We start from the raw sequence: 23999 nt of genomic DNA on the forward strand, positions 1-23999 counted from the left end.
ATCAGTTGCTGCTGTGTTATTGTTACTATCCTGCCTGTCGGCTAGTTAACTCAGGCAGTAGTGATAGTAGGCTACATAATACTTTTACTGTAAGTACAATTTGGAGGAATTTCCTAGCCCTAGAATGTCTATGATCGCACATACATGTAATTTCATCCATCCATCCATTTTCAACCACTTATCCGTAGTCGGGTTGCGGGGGCAATAGCTCCACGAGAGTGCTCCAGACTTCCCTCTCCAGAGCAACATTAGTGAGTGACTTCCTCCTGGGGGATCCCTAGATGTTCCAAGGCCAGTGAGTCCATGCGTTTCCTCCAACTGTGCATTGGTCTGCCCCGGGGTCTCCTCCCATGTGGGACGTGCCTCGAGGACCTCCCTAGGGTGACGCCCGAGAGGCATCCTAACCACATGCCCAAACCCACCTAAGCTGGCTCCTTTCCAGGCGAAGAAGCAGCGACTCCACCCCGAGTCTCTCTCGTGTGACTGAACCTCTCACCCCACCTGTCAGACAAAACTCATTTTGGCCGCTTGTGTATGTGCGGCCTTATTCTTTCCGTAATAACCCACACTTCATGACCATAGGTGAAAGTAGGAACGAAGATTGCTCCCACTCCCACGTACATTTCATGTATTCCGAAATACAGAGCCTTATAGATTCCTCATATCATAGAGCACGGTTAGCAACTGATTCCTAAGACTTGGAGCCAGATATTGTCCTCTAGTTTCATATCCATGTGAAAGTTCTGGTCAGAAAACGTGTATTTAGTCAACTATCTCCACTTTTCCATGGGCTTCATCACACGGACAACATTCTGTCCGGGTGAGGGGCCCGGAATGACCGATGGACTGAATTTAACGAAACTCCTATTATCACCACAGACATCATTACAAACCAGGGAAGGACAGCTGGTGCATTTCGAATGATGCTGGTGGGTAATTAATCACACCACCTGCCGATTGTGATGACATTAATGTGCTTCATTCCGGGCCCCTCGCCAGGAGAGTATGCCGTCCGTGTGCAGCACATGGAAAAGTGGAGATATTTGAATATACATGTTTTCTGCCAGAACTTTCACATTGAGAGATCAGATATATATATAATTTCTTTTTTTCCCCCTTTTTTCCCCAAATAATTGAGTGTCATAAAAGTAGGCTATACAATATTTGCCTCTGAGATGTATAGTGGATTGGAAGTAAAAAGTATTACATTGGAAATACTCAAGCAAATAAAAGAACATTCCTCTGCCCAAGTAGTAAGTACACAGTTTGAGTAAATGTACTTTTACGTTTACTTTACAGCACTGCAAACGTCGTCTTGCTGCTGCTGTGCCATGCGTGCCTGTACACACTATAGTGTCACCACTCACTGTGAGGTTTCCTGAAATAAAGCGGAACAGAATCGTTTCATCATCATGCTGTTCTTTTGCCACCAGATTGCAGGCTTTTCCTCCTGCTGCTGTATAGCTCTGATGATGGCAGCGGTCAACGTCCATTCCACCTCGGTGACCACCGACAACCTGAGTCGCCATGACATGCTGGCATGGATCAACAGGTGTCTACAATCGACAAGTGTGCGCTACTCCAAGATAGAGCAGCTGTGTTCAGGTATATAGGATTGCAATGGTGTTTGACATCGACGGTAACATTTTTTTTTTCTCCTCTTGTCGACATGTCCACTAGACTATAGAGCTCTTTTTCCTGTTAACCTATACCGGTATTAACCTATTATAGACCTGAAAACGTATGTTTCTACAGCAGGCTATATCATTGGTGCTCATCCAAAATGATGTATTTGACTGCAGACCTAGCCTGACACTTCATCCAGGACATATTATTTTAATGGTAGCGATTCAGGGCTGGAGCCAGGCTACCGCAGACCCCCCCCATCTCCAAATATTTTGTCCAGGGACCCCCAGTAGCAAAGATTTTAGTAAAAATGTGAAAGATTTGCAAAATAATTGAATATCTAAAATGACACGTATGCTTTCCTGGTTCTAATGTGTGAATGTAAGACTCGGAGAGGGGAAGTGTAACGCAGGCAGCAACGGCAATAGTTTGTAAAGTGGGAAGTTGTGATTCTACTGTGGCAGCTGACAAAAAAAATGTCATTAGGTTATAGTAAAGACTGACATTTAAAACTGCTTTTAAATGTCGTAGGCAACACAACTGTAGAGAACATCAACAATAAAAGATATACCCGCACGCAGAGGTGGATATAGTAACGTACTTAAGTACATTTACTCAGTTACTGTCCACCTCTGCCCACACGTACACACTGCCACTTCCACGCTAGTAATTTATAGTGGAGGAGCTTAGGGATATTTAGCGCTAATTCGTCTAAAAGCGCCAAATTCTTTCACAGATGTAGCCCAGGCCATGATCTAATGTTTTCGCTAGGGGGAGCCACAGCGACCAAATCCATATATGGCAAGTTTGGCCACCATTTAACAAGGCAAAAAATGTCTAAATGTCGTTCAAGTAGCATGCGACGTGTCAAACTAGGGGACTTTCATGATTCTGAATCCGTTCCAAGCATTAGTTTTGCACAAAAAACATTCCTTGGGCTAAAACGGCATTACAAAATGATGATGAGGGCATCACATGTGGGCAAGTGGCTATGGAAAGGATTCAGAATCATGAAAAACCCCCTCGTTTGACACGTCATGTCATGCTACTTAACCCATTTAGACCTTGAGGCCGATAAAAAATAAAAAAAGGCTTCTTAAATCCCTATGTTTCTATGTCCGCGGCGCTCAACCTTTTTTCATATCAAGGACCCCCAGATCTATCTGAATTTGGCCGCAGACCCCCATATGAAAATATGTAGTTTCAGGGACCGCCCAGAAGCAAAGGTATATGAGTTAAAACGTTCATTGTGAAAACATGTATTCAAAGATTTGTGCCGCATTTTAACGATTTTTCAAAAATGGCAGATCTACAAGCTTGTAGTGCGGCACTCGGTGCATAATGAAAATGTGAACAATTTGCCTTGTATAGGTTGTTAATGGTGGCCATATGGATTTGGCCGCTGCAGCAACCTCGAAGGTCGCCGGCATGGACGCCCTAGAGCGTACCCATGGTACATCTGTGCAAATTCTGGCGCTTTTAGACAAATTGGCTTATATCTCTCTAAGCTCCTCCACTGTAGGAGCAACACTTAGGTCATGTAGACAGACCTTCCTCAGGCATGAGTCAAAGTTCAAACGGGCTGTCAAAATCACTACATTCAGACAAAGTTCAAACAGGCTGTCAAAATCACTACATTCAGACAAAGTTCAAACAGGCTGTCAAAATCACTACATTCAGACAAAGTTCAAACAGGCTGTCAAAATCACTACATTCAGACAAAGTTCAAACATGCTGTCAAAATCACTACATTCAGACAAAGTTCAAACAGGCTGTCAAAATCACTACATTCAGACAAAGTTCAAACAGGCTGTCAAAATCACTAAATTCAGACAAAGTTCAAACAGGCTGTCAAAATCACTAAATTCAGACAAAGTTCAAACAGGCTGTCAAAATCACTAAATTCAGTCAAAGTTCAAACAGGCTGTCAAAATCACTACATTCAGACAAAGTTCAAACAGGCTGTCAAAATCACTACATTCAGACAAAGTTCAAACAGGCTGTCAAAATCACTAAATTCAGACAAAGTTCAAACAGGCTGTCCAAAATCACTACATTCAGACAAAGTTCAAACAGGCTGTCAAAATCACTACATTCAGACAAAGTTCAAACAGGCTGTCAAAATCACTACATTCAGTCAAAGTTCAAACAGGCTGTCAAAATCACTACATTCAGACAAAGTTCAAACAGGCTGTCAAAATCACTACATTCAGACAAAGTTCAAACAGGCTGTCAAAATCACTAAATTCAGTCAAAGTTCAAACAGGCTGTCAAAATCACTAAATTCAGACAAAGTTCAAACAGGCTGTCAAAATCACTACATTCAGATCAGAATAGACCTGTTAATCACACGTTGAGTAAACAGATTTACTCAGAAAATACACAAATGGAACCCGGGGGGGGGGAGGGGGTCTGTGGCCTGTAGTTACTGTATATGTTGATAACTAAAATACATGATGTGTGTGTGTGTGTTGCTAACAGGTGTAGCATATTGTGTGATCATGGACATGCTCTTCCCTGGATGTCTACCGCTGAAAAAAGTCAAATTGCAAGCCAAGCTAGAGCATGAGTACCTCCAGCATTGGAAACTTGTACAAAACAGTTTCAAGAAGTTGGGCGTTGACCGGGTAAGTACTGGCATAACGTTCACTGTTGGGCAGAAACTTTGTATTTCAAATGTCTTTCTGTCTGAAAATATAATTCCCCCTATTTCTTAACCCATTCTGACCTGGCACCCATTTTGGTGTCGGCATCATGTTATGCTTTAGCTATTGAAAAATAGCAGATCTACAAGCTCGTATCGCGCCACCGAGTGGCGCGATACGAGCTTGTAGGTCTGCTATTTTTGAAAAATTCGAAGAACGACTGACATTTTTAGAATCTGATCTCAGGTCAGAATGGGGTTAATCAGACCAGTGTGTGTCCCGTGGAAACCTGGTATGAATCTGATCTCAGGTCAGAATGGGTTAATTGGTGTATAGCACAATCCTCACAACAACATGTCAAGATGCAATGCATTTTAGAGTTTGTAGTTTTTGCTATTTTGGATTACGGTTTGTTTTGCGTGAAAGTATAGTCCCATCTGTATAGGCTTTGTTTTAGAATGAAACATATTAACCCATTCTGACCTGAGATCAGATTCATACCAGGTTTCCACGGGACACACACTGGTCTGATTAACCCCATTCTGACCTGAGATCAGATTCTAAAAATGTCAAGTCGTTCTTCGAATTTTTCAAAAATAGCAGACCTACAAGCTCGTATCGCGCCACTCGGTGGCGCGATATGAGCTTGTAGATCTGCTATTTTTCAATAGCTAAAGCATAACATGATGCTAACACCAAAACGGGTGCCCGGTCAGAATGGGTTAAAGGGGTATTTTACTTTTCCGGTATTTTAAGTTGCTTGATTCAGTATTTGGATATTTGATATTCATTTTCAGACGCGCCCCCTTCCTACAGTACAAGCCCATTGTAACTTCAAACCATGATAGATTCATCAAACACCCGTCCTTGGTTCTATAGTGACTATTGTCCTAATACAGGGATGTCAAACTCAAATACACGGTGGGCCGAAATAAATAAATTGGTAGAGGTCAAGGGCCGGACTGTGTTTTCAACGCACCGCAGTCAGGAGGACGTCCCAGGCAAATAGCTAAAAAAAAGTTAATGCATTTAAAACTGAAAATGCATTATTATTATAAGCTCAGTTTCCTGTTCTATGATCCTCACAAAGCAGCTAGGACTTGTAGTATTATGGTGGTCCCTGCAATATACCAGAGGGCCAGTTCTAATGCTAAATAAATATCATCCTGCGGGCCAAAGACAGGCTGGGTGCTGGGCTAAAGACCTGATGAAGATCAAATGATCAGAAGTATTTTGTACCTAATAATATGGTGTGCGGGCTCCATCCATCATCTACTAATACATGAGGGAGCCATGATTTTTATTATATCTTTTTTCTTTTCATTAATTATTTTGGAATAAAATTTGAAATGAAATGCAGTAAATCCCTTTTGACTAAATAACTACACTGGACCCATTTGAACATTTACTTTACATTTTGGACATGCAAGGCTTTTCCACCGACGGCAATGATATTCTCTGTATTGTGAAGGTCTTCTTTTCAAATTTGATATATATTACAAAATGATTCCCGTCCAATTGATTATTATTATGTTACCGTTTCAGCGAAGCGCTTCGTTGTCCTATTTCATACATGTTTCAGGGTGTCCCGGTGGAGAAGCTGGTCAAGGGGAAGTTCCAGGACAACTTTGAGTTTGTCCAGTGGTTCAAGAAGTTCTTCGACGCCAACGACCACGAGGACCGTGAGAACAACCCCGAAGAAGCCGCGTCCGTCCAACTGGCTGCTCTCGCTGCCAAACCTCCCCAGAAGGCCACGTCGGCAGGTCAGGATGAACCATTTTTTTAGTTTTTTTACCAAGTTATCATTTATGGCAAAGGGGGACTTCAAATAGTTTTCAGGCCAAGGACCTCTTAGCTGAGATGGATGAAGCAGGGACCCCCCCCAGACTTGTCTATCATTGTAGCTGTCACGGTGGCAGAATTGACTGAACCCAAATGCAGAGGGATGTTCAAAATAACTGCTTTATTATTAAACAAAAAGTCAAGCTTACAAAATAAGTAGCAGTAGCAAAGCAATAAACCAATGAGTCCAATAAGAAAAACCTTTCAGAAGCATAAAGTAGCCACGAGGAAGTCCATGAATGCAAACTCTTCAGTAAATACAAAAAGACAAACCCAAAACATCAAGGTCGAGCAGGGGACAACGACATGAAGCACCGGACAAGGAATTATGTTCTGACAGTTAGTTTGTGCAAGGAGTCCAGTAATTATAGGTGGGTTGATTGTAGCAGAGTTCACAGGTTTGTAATTGGCTGGGCTGATGAGAGTGTAACCAGGTGTGTAACTATAGGACTGAGGGCTGCAATGGGAAGTGGGAGTGGCCGAAGTGGAAAGACAGACACAACTGGGCCGAGGGAGAGATACAGAAAGGGGGGGAATAAACAGGCAGAGGGCCAAACCATGACAGTAGCGTTGTGTTGGATTCATCCGACTACCCAATAGTCCGACCATAGAGCCCCATACTGAACATATTCTTTGTTTAGATACTTGGTAAGCGTTTTATTTTCAAACGTCGTCTCTTTTCGCCCCCAAACAATGACAAAAAATGGTCGATCTACTAGCTCTCAATGCGTCGCTGGTACTGTAGATCCAACTATCTTTGCTGTTTTTTTTTAGAAATGGGGCTTAAGTGGTAAGTAAGCCATGTCTTGCCAGCCCCTTCTTTCTGAAATTACGCCTGTGAATGCTTGCATGCACACGGTGACAATACAATGGTATTCTGATCCTGCGTCATCAGGTTTTAAATCAGGCTTTACATTGTTGTATAGTGGTAGCCTATATCCTGCAGACTGATTCAGCGGGTTCAAAATGTTTGTTTTTGGCTACAGGGATTGTTGGCAACGCCCCTGGCAGACCATCGGCTTCCATTGGTACTGTGGCGACTGGTTTGCAATGCATGCTGGGGTTTGGGGTTCACTTGTGCAGTGGTGATTGGTGTTCGTTCATGCTGGGTGGGGTCAGGGCAGTGGTTCTCAAACCGTTTCATGTCAAGGACCCCCGACTTGATGTATTTGGCCGCGGACCCCCTCCTGAAAACACTGTCAGGGACCCCCAAAAGGGAAGATTATAATTTTTAATTTGTTTGGAAAGAATCAAATAAATTAAAAAGTAATTGGGAAAAAAAACACAGCCCCTTTGTGTATTAAAAATGACTTTGTCAGTCACCAGAACCAATGGTTCCGGATCCTATTCCCTCATAATGGTCCTATTCCTTAATGGTCCCTAATTATTCATTATATTTTGATGAACACATTCAATCGTGCATACAATATTATTTGCACAAATGTTCTCGTCAAAGTGAGGTCCAGGGACCCTCTGGGTCACTTGAGGAGGGGGTTTCCAAATTTACCCTTGCAGGTCTGTAACGGTTCGTCATGGTGGTCATTGAAATTAAAAGGTTTGAGAGCCACATATTCAAATCGGTTCCTCAATGTCGGATCCGGTTCCTTCGGTTCGGCATCCCAACGATATTTAGACAAAAGACATGATGTTAAAAATGGCACTTGACATGATGGACGTGAGGAAATGCAATGCTGTGTAAACGTAGTGGAGCATAAACCAGCGAATGCACGTTGTATTTATTAACGTTCTGTCTTCAAATCCAGCACCTAGAAAGTCTACCCCACAAACCAACCGCCCGGGACGCAATTCTCCATCCACGGCACCGAGCCAAGACGACAACACAGACCTGAAGGAGTTGGTGAGTCATTGATGGCATGTTTTCATCTGCTCGCTGGAATTCAAACTCATTTTATCATCCATGTATTGACCAAGCTGGTCAAAATGTCTTCTTAAATGAATTCCAATGTGCATAGATATGTTTGCTTTTTCATGATATAGACTAGTCATTGTATTCATGTTTGTGCATGTGGTGCTGGAGGCTCAGTTTGAAATGCTTCCGCCTAACGGTGTGTACGTTTGTGTAACTGTGTGTGTACATTGGAAGAGCTGAAAGATGCAAAGAAAACAAAGAATGCCCACACCACATTTTGCCTTTGTTTTCGCATGTAAAGTCCTACTGTAAATCAACCCTGTGTCGTCTGTACCTTTTTATACGTTGGCTATTCAAAAATAGATCTACAAGCTCACAGCGACTCACTTCATGCTGTACACATCTGCTATTTTTTGTTTTGAAATGTTTTGAGAATAATCTCTGGCACTGGCGAAGGTCTTGGAACCGAAACGTTTAATACTTTTAATTGCACTTTGAGCACAGAGCACTTTATGAGCGTGATACAAGAACATATACTCTTTTTCTTAAAGGGATAGTTCAGATTTTTTGAACTTAAGTTGTGTGAAATACTTGCCATTAATATAGTGGTTGCATTATTTAGTAGTTCCGGTCATTTTGTGGGGGGCACTGGGGCCACTCAGTAAAAGTAAATTAATCCACAAAACGAACGTAATTTGTATTGTTGACCTATTTCTAAAATATTACCGCGACTTTAGTTCAACTTTGACCACTCCATCACATGGAACATTGTTTTTGGGCGTTGTGATATGGACACAAAAAACATATTTCTGTGTGATAGAGGGGTAAAAAAGAACGAAAGTTGCACTAATCTTTTAGAAATAGGTCAACAATACAAATTACGTTAGTTTTGTGGATTAATTTACTTTTACTGCGTGGCCCCCAGTACCCCCCCACCCCACAAAATGACCGGAACTACCTGATATTTCACCAAAACCAGAGCAGAACTCCCGCCACAGGACTCTGGCAATCAATTAATACAGTTGCAACCACTATATTAATGGCAAGTATTTCATACAACTTGAGTAAAAAGAATCTTAACTATCCCTTTAAGTCTCTGTCTAAGGAGTTTTCCTTAATTCATTTTTTTTATACAGTGAGCGGGTCTTTTTCTGTCACGTTTTCCTCTGTTTTTGAGACCACTGCTCCTAGTAGAGGACGAAGAAAGGCGCAACAGTTTTCTCAGTGCTCCCTGACATGCAACATCTTCAGACGGGAGTCAAATATATCAATTTGGGGGTCCAAAACAACAGGTGGTTGTGGTTGTTGCCGACGACAAGACGCGATCTGCAAACTCAACGTGTCCTCTTGTGTCCAGAGGGAATCCTTGCGGTCAGTGCTGGCCAACTCCACCCAGGAGAGAGACTTCTACTTTGGGAAGCTGAGGAGCATCGAGATGATCTGTGAGGAGCCGCAGGAAACGGAGGCAGACCCCACCCTGCAGAAGATTAAAGACATCCTGTACGCCACTGAGGTACGTATAGCGCTATATCTAACACGATGTAAGGAGCAGTGGTGTAAGACGAGTAACCCGAGTGCAATTTTCAGGTCTTTGGACTTTACAAAGACGGTGGGCGGCGGTGGCTATAATGGGGTAGAGTGGCTGGATGGTAACCACAAGGTTGCCAGTTCGAAACCGGGCCCCCCCCAGAGTTAGTGTCGAAGTGTCCTTGAGCAAGACGCTGAACCCCCTAATTGCTCCTGATGTGCTGGTTGGTGCCTTGCATGGTTTCCGCTGCCAGCAAGTGTGTGAATGGGTGAACACAATCTATATGTAAAGCGCCTTGGATAAAGGCGCTATATAAATGCACCATTTACAAGAGTACAATACATAGTTTTACTACACTACATCTCGGAGGCGAATATTGTACCTTTACTCTACTATTTGAAAACATTTACTATAGGGGTGTGTGGTCTATGTGTGTGTGTGTGTGTGTGGCCAGAATCCGCCCAGAGCCCCAATTTGAGACTCGGTGGTTTACATGTTGCTAAACCGTAAAAACAGAACGTGAATAATTGTTTCTTCACAGGAAGGGTTCATTACTCCGGAAACTGCAGAGGAGGAGCCAGAAGAATTCTGACAATATCTGAATTGGCACATGGCAGAATCACAATAAATAAATAAAATGAATTAAAAATTATGTATTTCGCAGCTCATGTCTTCATAGTGGTTTGTGTGAGTGTGGTATACATTCAACTCGGGTACTGTACCTAAAGTAGGTACTTTAAAAATAATACACTAACTATTTAGCAATTTTGAGATGGGCTACTTTTACTTTACGAGTGTTCTCCATTTTATACTTTATACTTCTACTCCACTACATCTCAAGAGTCACATATTGGTCTTTTAATCTGTTGCAATTATTTGGTAACTTTGGATATTAGTTACTTTGCAGAAGTTATTACTAATATATTATTATACTATTACCATTTTTATAGTTTGCCATTGAAAAAACATGAGAAGCTCAGCACACTCAGATCTGCACACTATCAATGTATTTATATAGCAAGCTTTCGGTCTACTGACCTCCTTCAGGCATAGTTTGCCATTTGAAAATGGCCAATCTACATTGTGGATAAAAATCTAATCTTCAGTAAAGCCATTCGGTGTGGAAGGAAAACAACCCTGTTTGTGCAGGGTTCTAATGAATACCTGAATGAACCCCTGTTCTAATGAATACCTGAACGGTTCTAATGAATACCTGAATGAACCCCTGTTCTAATGAATACCTGAACGGTTCTAATGAATACCTGAATGAACCCCTGTTCTAATGAATATCTGAACGGTTCTAATGAATACCTGAATGAACCCCTGTTCTAATGAATACCTGAACGGTTCTAATGAATACCTGAATGAACCCCTGTTCTAATGAATACCTGAATGAACCCCTGTTCCAATGAATACCTGAATGAACCCCAGTTCTAATGAATACCTGAACGAACTCCTGTTCTAATGAATACCTGAATGAACCCCTGTTCTAATGAATACCTGAATGAACCCCTGTTCTAATGAATACCTGAATGAACCCCTGTTCCAATGAATACCTGAATGAACCCCTGTTCTAATGAATACCTGAATGAACCCCTGTTCTAATGAATACCTGAATGAACCCCTGTTCTAATGAATACCTGAATGAACCCCTGTTCTAATGAATACCTGAATGAACCCCTGTTCTAATGAATACCTGAATGAACCCCTGTTCTAAAGAATACCTGAATGAACCCCTGTTCTAATGAATACATGAATGAACCCCTGTTCTGATGAATACCTGAATGAACCCCTGTTCTAATGAATACCTGAATGAACCCCTGTTCTAATGAATACCTGAATGAACCCCTGTTCTAATGAATACCTGAATGAACCCCTGTTCTAATGAATACATGAATGAACCCCTGTTCTGATGAATACCTGAATGAACCCCTGTTCTAATGAATACCTGAATGAACCCCTGTTCTAATGAATACCTGAACGGTTCTAATGAATACCTGAATGAACCCGTTCTAATGAATACCTGAATGAACCCCTGTTCTAATGAATACCTGAATGAACCCCTGTTCCAATGAATACCTGAATGAACCCCTGTTCCAATGAATACCTGAATGAACCCCTGTTCTAATGAATACCTGAATGAACCCCTAATGTTTAGTATGGGGCCCCGGCATGTAGAAACTGCCGGATGCTAACTTGCATAATTATGTCGAGCAATTTTCCTAATCGGCATAATTAGCTTTAATGACTAAGGCTATATGGACACTATTTCAGATGATATAGTCCGAGACTTTAGTCATATTTTTGCGGTAATCAGTCTTAGAAGCACCACATTTGGCACAGATGTAGCCCAGGGCATGCTCTAATGATTTAGCTATAGGTGGGGCCAGTGTGTCAGTGTAAAAACCAGATAAATTAATGTCCTCTGACTGCATCGAGTCTTCTGCTCACTTTGAATGACTGTTGTGTGACCTACGTCACATTCACGGGAAAAGAGGGAGCCGTTTTTCCTTTATTTGACGATGGGTTCTCAGATTGCTTCTTGTCTGAATGGGATCGAGGAATGTCACAACAAATGTGTGAGTCTGTCGCCCTCTGCTGGACAAACATCGGACATAACATTAAAATAAACATCCACGGTTGAGAGAGACACATTTGTCACACCATAAACACAAAGTTTGCCACTACCTCTAATCCCAGGTATATAATTTTACCCAATATAATACATTCCTTAAAAGCCCTATATTAAATTACAGTAATTTGAGGTACCAGTAGGCCTATTATTTTATATTAACTGTGGTCATTCTGTGTGCACAGTCTGTGTTTTGCTGGTGAATAATTAGATGGCTTTTATTTTATTTAAGGCAGTGATTACTGTTATCGGTGTGATTGGCAATTAATGAAGTGTGTGTATTTAAATGTTCTAAACACAGAGTTAAAAATGTCATCCGCTCAAAACAGTTCCACATAGATTCAGATGAAGCTCAGTGAAGCTGTTGAAATAACTTTGAGGACTTTAAGGCCCAATAGATTTCTATTGATTATTTGTAATGGTTTAATTCCTGAAGGTCATAGTTCAGTTACAGTTTTGTGTAAGGGTCCATTTGGTTCCATGTGTATTGTGTTACACTCAGAGTTACAGACCTGTAAGGTTATTAGGTTTTTTTATGATGTATTTGTTAAGTCAAACCCCAATTCCCCTCCAAATGACGGGTAAGGAAACAACTCCATGAACCAACTCAAAGTCAACTTTTATTTTCAACCTTTTTTGCACAGTTGCTTTTGTTGACTGGTTGGTTCTTCAATTAGGTTGAAAACCTTCGAAAACAAGGAAACAAGGTTTTAACAACAATGCCAAACAATAAACATATTTTCAAACAAATACGTTCTTTTTATACATGCTTGATTTTAAACAATTATTATACATTTTAAATAATCAAACGTCTTCTAAACAATGTGTTTTAACAATAAAGTGTTTTTACACAATAAATGCCTAATTTAAATGTCTTAAATTTACTTTTAAAGTCGACATTTTAACCAAATTATTAAAGTCATTTTCAATTAAACATTTTAGATTACTGTAACCTTTAAGATTTAATAAACGTTAGGATTGAATACATTTAGGAACATTTGGTAAACAACAACAAATGTTATGTATAAGTATTTAAGTAAGTAAAGTAATTAAAGGGAAAAACTGAACTTTGAGCTTGTCGATCAGCTCCAAGTAACCTAAAGGCATTTGACATACCTTTAAACATGGTAAATCATATAGATTCACATTTTTGTAGTCTTTTAAGTTAGTAAACATACATTTAAATGCATGCAACTCAAACAAATTGGGGCTATAATGAAAGTTCCAAACTGAACTTAATCTACAGACATTAGCACATTAAGGCCAGATTTCTAAGTAGAATAAAACAGTAGAATAAGTAGAACATAACCGACCATTGGCGTCTTTGGGGGTAGAGCTCTTGGGTCTATATACAGTCTAGCGGCGTCTAAATACAGTCTAGCGGCGTCTATATACAGTCTAGCACCGTCTATATACAGTCTAGCGGCGTCTATATACAGTCTAGCGGCGTCTATATACAGTCTAGCGGCGTCTATATACAGTCTAGCGGCGTCTATATACAGTCTAGCGGCGTCTATATACAGTCTAGCGGCGTCTATATACAGTCTAGCACCGTCTATATACAGTCTAGCGGCGTCTATATACAGTCTAGCGGCGTCTATATACAGTCTAGCGGCGTCTATATACAGTCTAGCGGCGTCTATATACAGTCTAGCACCGTCTATATACAGTCTAGCGGCGTCTATATACAGTCTAGCGGCGTCTATATACAGTCTAGCGGCGTCTATATACAGTCTAGCGGCGTCTATATACAGTCTAGCGGCGTCTATATACAGTCTAGCACGGTCTATATACAGTCTAGCGGCGTCTATATACAGTCTAGCGGCGTCTATATACAGTCTAGCGGCGTCTATATACAGTCTAGCGGCGTCTATATACAGTCTAGCGGCGTCTATATACAGTCTAGCGGCGTCTATATACAGTCTAGCACCGTCTATATACAGTCTAGCGGCGTCTATATACAGTCTAGCGGCGTCTATATACAGTCTAGCGGCGTCTATATACAGCTTTTGTCCTCACACGTCTCCTATTGGCCATTGACAATGAAAGGAGAAATGCACGTCATATGTAGACGAGCAAATGGGCTAACCAATCACATACATTCAGTTGTTTATGAGATGATGTACTGTATGATGATGATGATGTATAATAATTAAGAATACACACACACGTGTGATTTTATTTTATTGTATTCATCAGTATCTGCAATAATGCAGCTGGTGTGTCCTGATTTTGACCACTTTCAATCTGGTGTCCCTATTTTGGGTTATGTTATTTATTATATAGGCAAAAGAGATGATAGGTTCTCAAATAGAAACAAATTTTCAAATCGATTGTTTCTTTTTACAAAATATTGGTCAACTCAAAACATCTGTCAGGATGTAGAAGACATTTTTTGAATCTGGTACCCAGGGCGGTACCCAGGATATTGAAAAATAGCAGATCTACAAGCTCATAGCGCGCAAACCGAGTGACGCGCTACGCGCTTGCAGGTCTGCTATTTTTCAATAGCTAAAGCATAACATGATGCCAACACCAAAATGGGTTCAACAGCTAAAACATAACATGACACTGCAGAGGGAGTGCATAGCGTGTAGTTTGACACGGCAGAGGGAGTGCATAGCGTGTAGTTTGACACGGCAGAGGGAGTGCATAGCGTGTAGTTTGACACTGCAGAAGGAGTGTGTAGCCTTTTGGTGTTTTAAACATTGTGTTATAATTTATCTATTGAAAAAATAGCAGACCAACAAGCTCATAGCTTGTAGGTCTGCTGCTTTTGAAAAATCATAAGAATGCGGCGCAAATCTTTGTATATATATTCTTTCAAAGTGAATGTTTTTTAACTCAGGTCTAAATGGGTTAATGCTTTCGCGTGAAGCCATAGCATGATCAAGGAGGGAGTTCATTTACAAAAGAACATGACTATTTATTTTTATTCTTTTGATGGTAAACATGCTGGCGGCCAGTCTTTTTGACCCGAAGACAACGCATGCAAAGGTTTAAAGAGCAACTGTTTGTGGGGCTGATATGGTTCCCGTTTCGCATTTGAGTAAATGGTGCGCTGTGACTGGCCAGTCGCTGTGATTGACAGCCTACACCTAAACCTAACCCTAACCTTAACCTCAGTAAAACTATACCTAACCCTAACCTCAGTAAAACTATGCCTAAACCTAACCCTAACCTCAGTAAAACTATACCTAAACCTAACCCTAACCTTAACCTCAGTAAAACTATGCCTAAACCTAAACCTAACCCTAACCTCAGTAAAACTATACCTAAACCTAACCCTAACCTTAACATCAGTAAAACTATACCTAAACCTAACCCTAACCTCAGTAAAACTATACCTAAACCTAACCTCAGTAAAGCATACCTAAACCTAACCTCAGTCAAACTAGCGCAGTGGCTGGGGGGCGTTTCCAAGAACCCGAATGCGAAACGGATACCATATTAGCGTTTGTGGGACGTACGGTTGACGTAGTGTTGCTCCTCGTGGGACAGCAGGCTGGTCAGGTGGGCCCCGTGGACACGACACTCCCTCTCAGCCGCGTCCCAGCTCTTCCTGGTGGGGAAGTAGCGTAGCAGTGACCCTGGAACTTGTGCCATCCGTAGTCACATGTCTCCGTGTCTGGTGAGAGGGAGAGAGGAGGACACGTAGCTCATGAGTTTACCTTCTTCGATGTGTTATCCTGCATGGACTTAAGTTATTTAAACAAAGGAAAGGAAAGGAAAGGAAAATGAGTGATAGTTTTGAACCAAATGGACCCTCACGGGTTAATGTACACATGGATATGGGTCCATCTGCACTCTTAAGAGTGCAGATGTTCCATTAATGTTCCATTAAAGTCAGTGAGCTTCCCAAACCCTATTCCTTAGTTTCCCAAAACAGGGACCCATATGCGGGTCGCACACCAATTTGTATGGGTCGTGAGTAAATTCCCCCTTTTGTTGTTTTTGTTTCCAACCTGTATATATTTTGTATTATTATAAAGAGATGATACGCATGGAAGAATGGTGGTTCTTTAATGCATTTTGACCTGAGATCAGATTCCAAAAATGTCTTAAATCCTGACAGTTTAAAAAAATAGCAGACCTACAAGCTCGTAGATCTGCTATTTTTCAAGCTTGTAGTGCTTTTAGGTCTGCTATTGAACACTCTTTTTTTAACCTGACCAATAACAGTAGCTTATCTGTCCAATACTTTTTGCCTAACCAATAACATTAGCCTCTGTCTAATACATGTTTTAATTTTATTATAAGAGGTCTTTAATACAAATACAATATTGAAATAAGAATACCATAGCAGCATACTGGGCTCAACATTGAGTTTGCAATCACAGAAGAACTACCATCAAAACATTAAATTATAACAAGTTATAGTTGGTACAATATATATATAGCACATACCTGTAAGAACAGACGAATAAAACACATATTTGTAGTTGGAACTGGTCCACTGCTTCCTCAGACTGTCTGTGGTTAACACAACACAAACAGTAAACTCACTTTATTTTCGTGCAAAAAGAATAACACTGCGTGACGTCATCACTAGTCCCCGTGATAAACCAAAAGCTGTTTACAAAAAGATTCATTGCTCTCAGATAATATTATCATAATGACCCAACGTCATATGTATATTAGACACTGTATGCTTCAATTTACAGCTGAAATGAACACTCTTTCATAACAAAAACATAAAATAACATCACAGCGTTTTCAAAGAGCCGCCTCACCTCATAGGAACACGGAATCCACTGAGGTAGCTACGGTAACACCACTAGGACATACAGAGCGGCAGCTACGGGAACACCACTAGGACGAACAGTGTGATATGCAGTGAACCAAAGTGCTATATAAATTATCTTAGTTTGCAACAACAAAACAATGTCTGGTACTGCTCAATAAGGGGCAAATGAACAACTCAATTTAACTAACTATTTAACTCTGTTACACTGGGCACTTCAAAATAAAAGGTAGACCAAACGTACAACAAGTGTCAAAATAAATATATCCCAAAGCAATGTAAATAAACAAATAAAACCAGCAAGTGTCCCCGGCAGTTACAACAATATAGTGATGTTGTGTTTTAACAGTACACAATGAACATGATGGATCTAAAAACGAATCCACTAGAGAGATAGAGATATTACCCACCTGTCAGTTTCAGGTCGGGACACAGAACTTGTATCTTAGCGTAACAAACAGTAGTCCCTTCCTAACATTTGAGAATATATTTTGACCTCCCTCTGGAAAAAATAAAAAAGAACCTTACCAAAATTCCATTGGGTTTCGTAGTCTCGTTGGTTTGCTGGATAACGCAGCGCATTTGAGTTTCAACGGCCCGGGTTCGCAGCCGGAGTCAAGATCACGAGACCGCGGACCAAGGACTAAGGATTCAAACTGAAATAGTTTTGGGATGAAATCCAATCTTTAGCTTTTAGGAGGACTGAGTATAAATCACTCTGACGCTGTAAATGTCTGCTCCATCTTGCTACATCTTGCTACATCAGCTACATCTTGCGTCATGTAGTCTTAGGCAGTGTCAGTTGGTGGCTGTATTTTCTGTGCACCACCAGAGGGTGCTGGTATGCAGATTAACTATATACCTGTGGCAGCGGTGGCCGCCAGTTCGAATCAGCCGTCCGACACTTAAAATTACCACCGGTGAAGTGCCCTTGGGCCTTGGACAAGGCATTGAACCACTACCATGAAATGTTCTATGAACAGGGCTTGGCTGTAAACAAGTATCTGATGCTTCAAGTTATCCTGGGTAAACTTGATTTGCATGCATGTCTCCCCTGACTATCTGTTATGCACACTATCTGTTATGCGTGCGTGCGTGCGTGCGTGCGTGCGTGCGTGCGTGCGAGGGAGCGAGCGAGCGAGTGTGTACCATAATCTTGCTCAACAGTGGGTGGGTCCGGGGGTCCGCGGGGGTCCGCGAAGGGGTCCCCGGGCGTATCTTGGCCATCTCTGGTCCGTTTTGGATGGGGGGAATCTCGTTGCGACCGGGGCCGCCCCCGTGGGTCTCGTGCCCGGGTGGGGGTCCGCGGGGGTCCGCGAAGGGGTCCGCGAAGGGGTCCCCGGGCGTATCTCGGCCGTCTCTGGTCCGAAAGAAAGAAAGAAAGAATGAAAGAACAAAGAAAGAAAGAAAGAAAGAAAGAAAGAAAGAAAGAAAGAAAGAAAGAAAGAAAGAAAGAATAAATAAATAATGAATTAAAGAATGAATGAATGAATGAAAGAATGAATAAACGAATAAATAAATAAATAAATGAATAAAGAAAGACAGAAAGAAAGAATGAAAGAATAAATAAAGAATGAATTAAAGAATGAATGAATGAATGAATAAAGAAAGAAAGAAAGAAAGAATAAATGAATAAATGAATAAATGAATAAATGAATAAATGAATAAATGAATAAATGAATAAATGAATAAATAAATGAATAAAGAAATAAAGAAAGAAAGAAAGAATGAAAGAATAAATAAATAATGAATGAATGAATGAATAAATGAATAAATTAATAAATGAATAAATGAATAAATGAATAAATGAATAAATGAATAAATAAATAAATGAATAAAGAAAGAAAGAAAGAAAGAATGAATTAAAGAATGAATGAATAAAGAAAGAAAGAATAAATGAATAAATGAATAAATGAATAAATGAATAAATGAATAAATAAATAAATAAATAAATGAATAAAGAAATAAAGAAAGAAAGAAAGAATGAAAGAATAAATAAAGAATGAATTAAAGAATGAATGAATGAATGAATAAAGAAAGAAAGAAAGAAAGAATAAATGAATAAATTAATAAATGAATAAATGAATAAATGAATAAAGAAATAAAGAAAGAAAGAAAGAATGAAAGAATAAATAAATAATGGACTAAGGATTCAAACTGAAATAGTTTTGGGATGAAATCCAATCTTTAGCTTTTAGGAGGACTGAGTATAAATCACTCTGACGCTGTAAATGTCTGCTCCATCTTGCTACATCTTGCTACATCAGCTACATCTTGCGTCATGTAGTCTTAGGCAGTGTCAGTTGGTGGCTGTATTTTCTGTGCACCACCAGAGGGTGCTGGTATGCAGATTAACTATATACCTGTGGCAGCGGTGGCCGCCAGTTCGAATCAGCCGTCCGACACTTAAAATTACCACCGGTGAAGTGCCCTTGGGCCTTGGACAAGGCATTGAACCACTACCATGAAATGTTCTATGAACAGGGCTTGGCTGTAAACAAGTATCTGATGCTTCAAGTTATCCTGGGTAAACTTGATTTGCATGCATGTCTCCCCTGACTATCTGTTATGCACACTATCTGTTATGCGTGCGTGCGTGCGTGCGTGCGTGCGTGCGTGCGTGCGAGGGAGCGAGCGAGCGAGTGTGTACCATAATCTTGCTCAACAGTGGGTGGGTCCGGGGGTCCGCGGGGGTCCGCGAAGGGGTCCCCGGGCGTATCTTGGCCATCTCTGGTCCGTTTTGGATGGGGGGAATCTCGTTGCGACCGGGGCCGCCCCCGTGGGTCTCGTGCCCGGGTGGGGGTCCGCGGGGGTCCGCGAAGGGGTCCGCGAAGGGGTCCCCGGGCGTATCTCGGCCGTCTCTGGTCCGAAAGAAAGAAAGAAAGAATGAAAGAACAAAGAAAGAAAGAAAGAAAGAAAGAAAGAAAGAAAGAAAGAAAGAAAGAAAGAAAGAAAGAATAAATAAATAATGAATTAAAGAATGAATGAATGAATGAAAGAATGAATAAACGAATAAATAAATAAATAAATGAATAAAGAAAGACAGAAAGAAAGAATGAAAGAATAAATAAAGAATGAATTAAAGAATGAATGAATGAATGAATAAAGAAAGAAAGAAAGAAAGAATAAATGAATAAATGAATAAATGAATAAATGAATAAATGAATAAATGAATAAATGAATAAATGAATAAATAAATGAATAAAGAAATAAAGAAAGAAAGAAAGAATGAAAGAATAAATAAATAATGAATGAATGAATGAATAAATGAATAAATTAATAAATGAATAAATGAATAAATGAATAAATGAATAAATGAATAAATAAATAAATGAATAAAGAAAGAAAGAAAGAAAGAATGAATTAAAGAATGAATGAATAAAGAAAGAAAGAATAAATGAATAAATGAATAAATGAATAAATGAATAAATGAATAAATAAATAAATAAATAAATGAATAAAGAAATAAAGAAAGAAAGAAAGAATGAAAGAATAAATAAAGAATGAATTAAAGAATGAATGAATGAATGAATAAAGAAAGAAAGAAAGAAAGAATAAATGAATAAATTAATAAATGAATAAATGAATAAATGAATAAAGAAATAAAGAAAGAAAGAAAGAATGAAAGAATAAATAAATAATGGACTAAGGATTCAAACTGAAATAGTTTTGGGATGAAATCCAATCTTTAGCTTTTAGGAGGACTGAGTATAAATCACTCTGACGCTGTAAATGTCTGCTCCATCTTGCTACATCTTGCTACATCAGCTACATCTTGCGTCATGTAGTCTTAGGCAGTGTCAGTTGGTGGCTGTATTTTCTGTGCACCACCAGAGGGTGCTGGTATGCAGATTAACTATATACCTGTGGCAGCGGTGGCCGCCAGTTCGAATCAGCCGTCCGACACTTAAAATTACCACCGGTGAAGTGCCCTTGGGCCTTGGACAAGGCATTGAACCACTACCATGAAATGTTCTATGAACAGGGCTTGGCTGTAAACAAGTATCTGATGCTTCAAGTTATCCTGGGTAAACTTGATTTGCATGCATGTCTCCCCTGACTATCTGTTATGCACACTATCTGTTATGCGTGCGTGCGTGCGTGCGTGCGTGCGTGCGTGCGTGCGAGGGAGCGAGCGAGCGAGTGTGTACCATAATCTTGCTCAACAGTGGGTGGGTCCGGGGGTCCGCGGGGGTCCGCGAAGGGGTCCCCGGGCGTATCTTGGCCATCTCTGGTCCGTTTTGGATGGGGGGAATCTCGTTGCGACCGGGGCCGCCCCCGTGGGTCTCGTGCCCGGGTGGGGGTCCGCGGGGGTCCGCGAAGGGGTCCGCGAAGGGGTCCCCGGGCGTATCTCGGCCGTCTCTGGTCCGAAAGAAAGAAAGAAAGAATGAAAGAACAAAGAAAGAAAGAAAGAAAGAAAGAAAGAAAGAAAGAAAGAAAGAAAGAAAGAAAGAAAGAATAAATAAATAATGAATTAAAGAATGAATGAATGAATGAAAGAATGAATAAACGAATAAATAAATAAATAAATGAATAAAGAAAGACAGAAAGAAAGAATGAAAGAATAAATAAAGAATGAATTAAAGAATGAATGAATGAATGAATAAAGAAAGAAAGAAAGAAAGAATAAATGAATAAATGAATAAATGAATAAATGAATAAATGAATAAATGAATAAATGAATAAATGAATAAATAAATGAATAAAGAAATAAAGAAAGAAAGAAAGAATGAAAGAATAAATAAATAATGAATGAATGAATGAATAAATGAATAAATTAATAAATGAATAAATGAATAAATGAATAAATGAATAAATGAATAAATAAATAAATGAATAAAGAAAGAAAGAAAGAAAGAATGAATTAAAGAATGAATGAATAAAGAAAGAAAGAATAAATGAATAAATGAATAAATGAATAAATGAATAAATGAATAAATAAATAAATAAATAAATGAATAAAGAAATAAAGAAAGAAAGAAAGAATGAAAGAATAAATAAAGAATGAATTAAAGAATGAATGAATGAATGAATAAAGAAAGAAAGAAAGAAAGAATAAATGAATAAATTAATAAATGAATAAATGAATAAATGAATAAAGAAATAAAGAAAGAAAGAAAGAATGAAAGAATAAATAAATAATGGACTAAGGATTCAAACTGAAATAGTTTTGGGATGAAATCCAATCTTTAGCTTTTAGGAGGACTGAGTATAAATCACTCTGACGCTGTAAATGTCTGCTCCATCTTGCTACATCTTGCTACATCAGCTACATCTTGCGTCATGTAGTCTTAGGCAGTGTCAGTTGGTGGCTGTATTTTCTGTGCACCACCAGAGGGTGCTGGTATGCAGATTAACTATATACCTGTGGCAGCGGTGGCCGCCAGTTCGAATCAGCCGTCCGACACTTAAAATTACCACCGGTGAAGTGCCCTTGGGCCTTGGACAAGGCATTGAACCACTACCATGAAATGTTCTATGAACAGGGCTTGGCTGTAAACAAGTATCTGATGCTTCAAGTTATCCTGGGTAAACTTGATTTGCATGCATGTCTCCCCTGACTATCTGTTATGCACACTATCTGTTATGCGTGCGTGCGTGCGTGCGTGCGTGCGTGCGTGCGTGCGAGGGAGCGAGCGAGCGAGTGTGTACCATAATCTTGCTCAACAGTGGGTGGGTCCGGGGGTCCGCGGGGGTCCGCGAAGGGGTCCCCGGGCGTATCTTGGCCATCTCTGGTCCGTTTTGGATGGGGGGAATCTCGTTGCGACCGGGGCCGCCCCCGTGGGTCTCGTGCCCGGGTGGGGGTCCGCGGGGGTCCGCGAAGGGGTCCGCGAAGGGGTCCCCGGGCGTATCTCGGCCGTCTCTGGTCCGAAAGAAAGAAAGAAAGAATGAAAGAACAAAGAAAGAAAGAAAGAAAGAAAGAAAGAAAGAAAGAAAGAAAGAAAGAAAGAAAGAAAGAATAAATAAATAATGAATTAAAGAATGAATGAATGAATGAAAGAATGAATAAACGAATAAATAAATAAATAAATGAATAAAGAAAGACAGAAAGAAAGAATGAAAGAATAAATAAAGAATGAATTAAAGAATGAATGAATGAATGAATAAAGAAAGAAAGAAAGAAAGAATAAATGAATAAATGAATAAATGAATAAATGAATAAATGAATAAATGAATAAATGAATAAATGAATAAATAAATGAATAAAGAAATAAAGAAAGAAAGAAAGAATGAAAGAATAAATAAATAATGAATGAATGAATGAATAAATGAATAAATTAATAAATGAATAAATGAATAAATGAATAAATGAATAAATGAATAAATAAATAAATGAATAAAGAAAGAAAGAAAGAAAGAATGAATTAAAGAATGAATGAATAAAGAAAGAAAGAATAAATGAATAAATGAATAAATGAATAAATGAATAAATGAATAAATAAATAAATAAATAAATGAATAAAGAAATAAAGAAAGAAAGAAAGAATGAAAGAATAAATAAAGAATGAATTAAAGAATGAATGAATGAATGAATAAAGAAAGAAAGAAAGAAAGAATAAATGAATAAATTAATAAATGAATAAATGAATAAATGAATAAAGAAATAAAGAAAGAAAGAAAGAATGAAAGAATAAATAAATAATGGACTAAGGATTCAAACTGAAATAGTTTTGGGATGAAATCCAATCTTTAGCTTTTAGGAGGACTGAGTATAAATCACTCTGACGCTGTAAATGTCTGCTCCATCTTGCTACATCTTGCTACATCAGCTACATCTTGCGTCATGTAGTCTTAGGCAGTGTCAGTTGGTGGCTGTATTTTCTGTGCACCACCAGAGGGTGCTGGTATGCAGATTAACTATATACCTGTGGCAGCGGTGGCCGCCAGTTCGAATCAGCCGTCCGACACTTAAAATTACCACCGGTGAAGTGCCCTTGGGCCTTGGACAAGGCATTGAACCACTACCATGAAATGTTCTATGAACAGGGCTTGGCTGTAAACAAGTATCTGATGCTTCAAGTTATCCTGGGTAAACTTGATTTGCATGCATGTCTCCCCTGACTATCTGTTATGCACACTATCTGTTATGCGTGCGTGCGTGCGTGCGTGCG

General features: G+C 39.6%; 1 protein-coding gene across 1 annotated transcript; it reads left to right on the top strand.

Moving 5' to 3' along the window:
• The first annotated feature begins 1453 nt into the window (after nucleotides 1–1453).
• LOC308316300 (microtubule-associated protein RP/EB family member 1-like) lies at nucleotides 1454–10134 on the top strand. The gene is made up of 6 exons (XM_080764827.1): nucleotides 1454–1605; nucleotides 4108–4253; nucleotides 5854–6034; nucleotides 7877–7971; nucleotides 9341–9496; nucleotides 10053–10134. The coding sequence occupies exons 1-6, from the start codon at nucleotides 1470–1472 to the stop codon at nucleotides 10101–10103; spliced, it is 765 nt and encodes a 254-aa protein (XP_080620953.1). The 5' UTR covers nucleotides 1454–1469; the 3' UTR covers nucleotides 10104–10134.
• The last annotated feature ends 13865 nt before the right edge of the window (nucleotides 10135–23999 follow it).

This window comes from Protomyctophum bolini, assembly GCF_963924005.1.
Source record: "Protomyctophum bolini genome assembly, chromosome: 5".
NCBI classification, from domain to species: domain Eukaryota; kingdom Metazoa; phylum Chordata; class Actinopteri; order Myctophiformes; family Myctophidae; genus Protomyctophum; species Protomyctophum bolini.

Coding starts and splice junctions, on each gene's coding strand:
- LOC308316300 (XM_080764827.1), top strand. CDS start 1,470: ATGATGGCAGCGGTCAACGTCCATTCCACCTCGGTGACCACCGACAAC. Junction 4,254..5,853: donor AGAAGTTGGGCGTTGACCGG/GTAAGTACTGGC, acceptor TACATGTTTCAG/GGTGTCCCGGTGGAGAAGCT. Junction 9,497..10,052: donor ACATCCTGTACGCCACTGAG/GTACGTATAGCG, acceptor GTTTCTTCACAG/GAAGGGTTCATTACTCCGGA.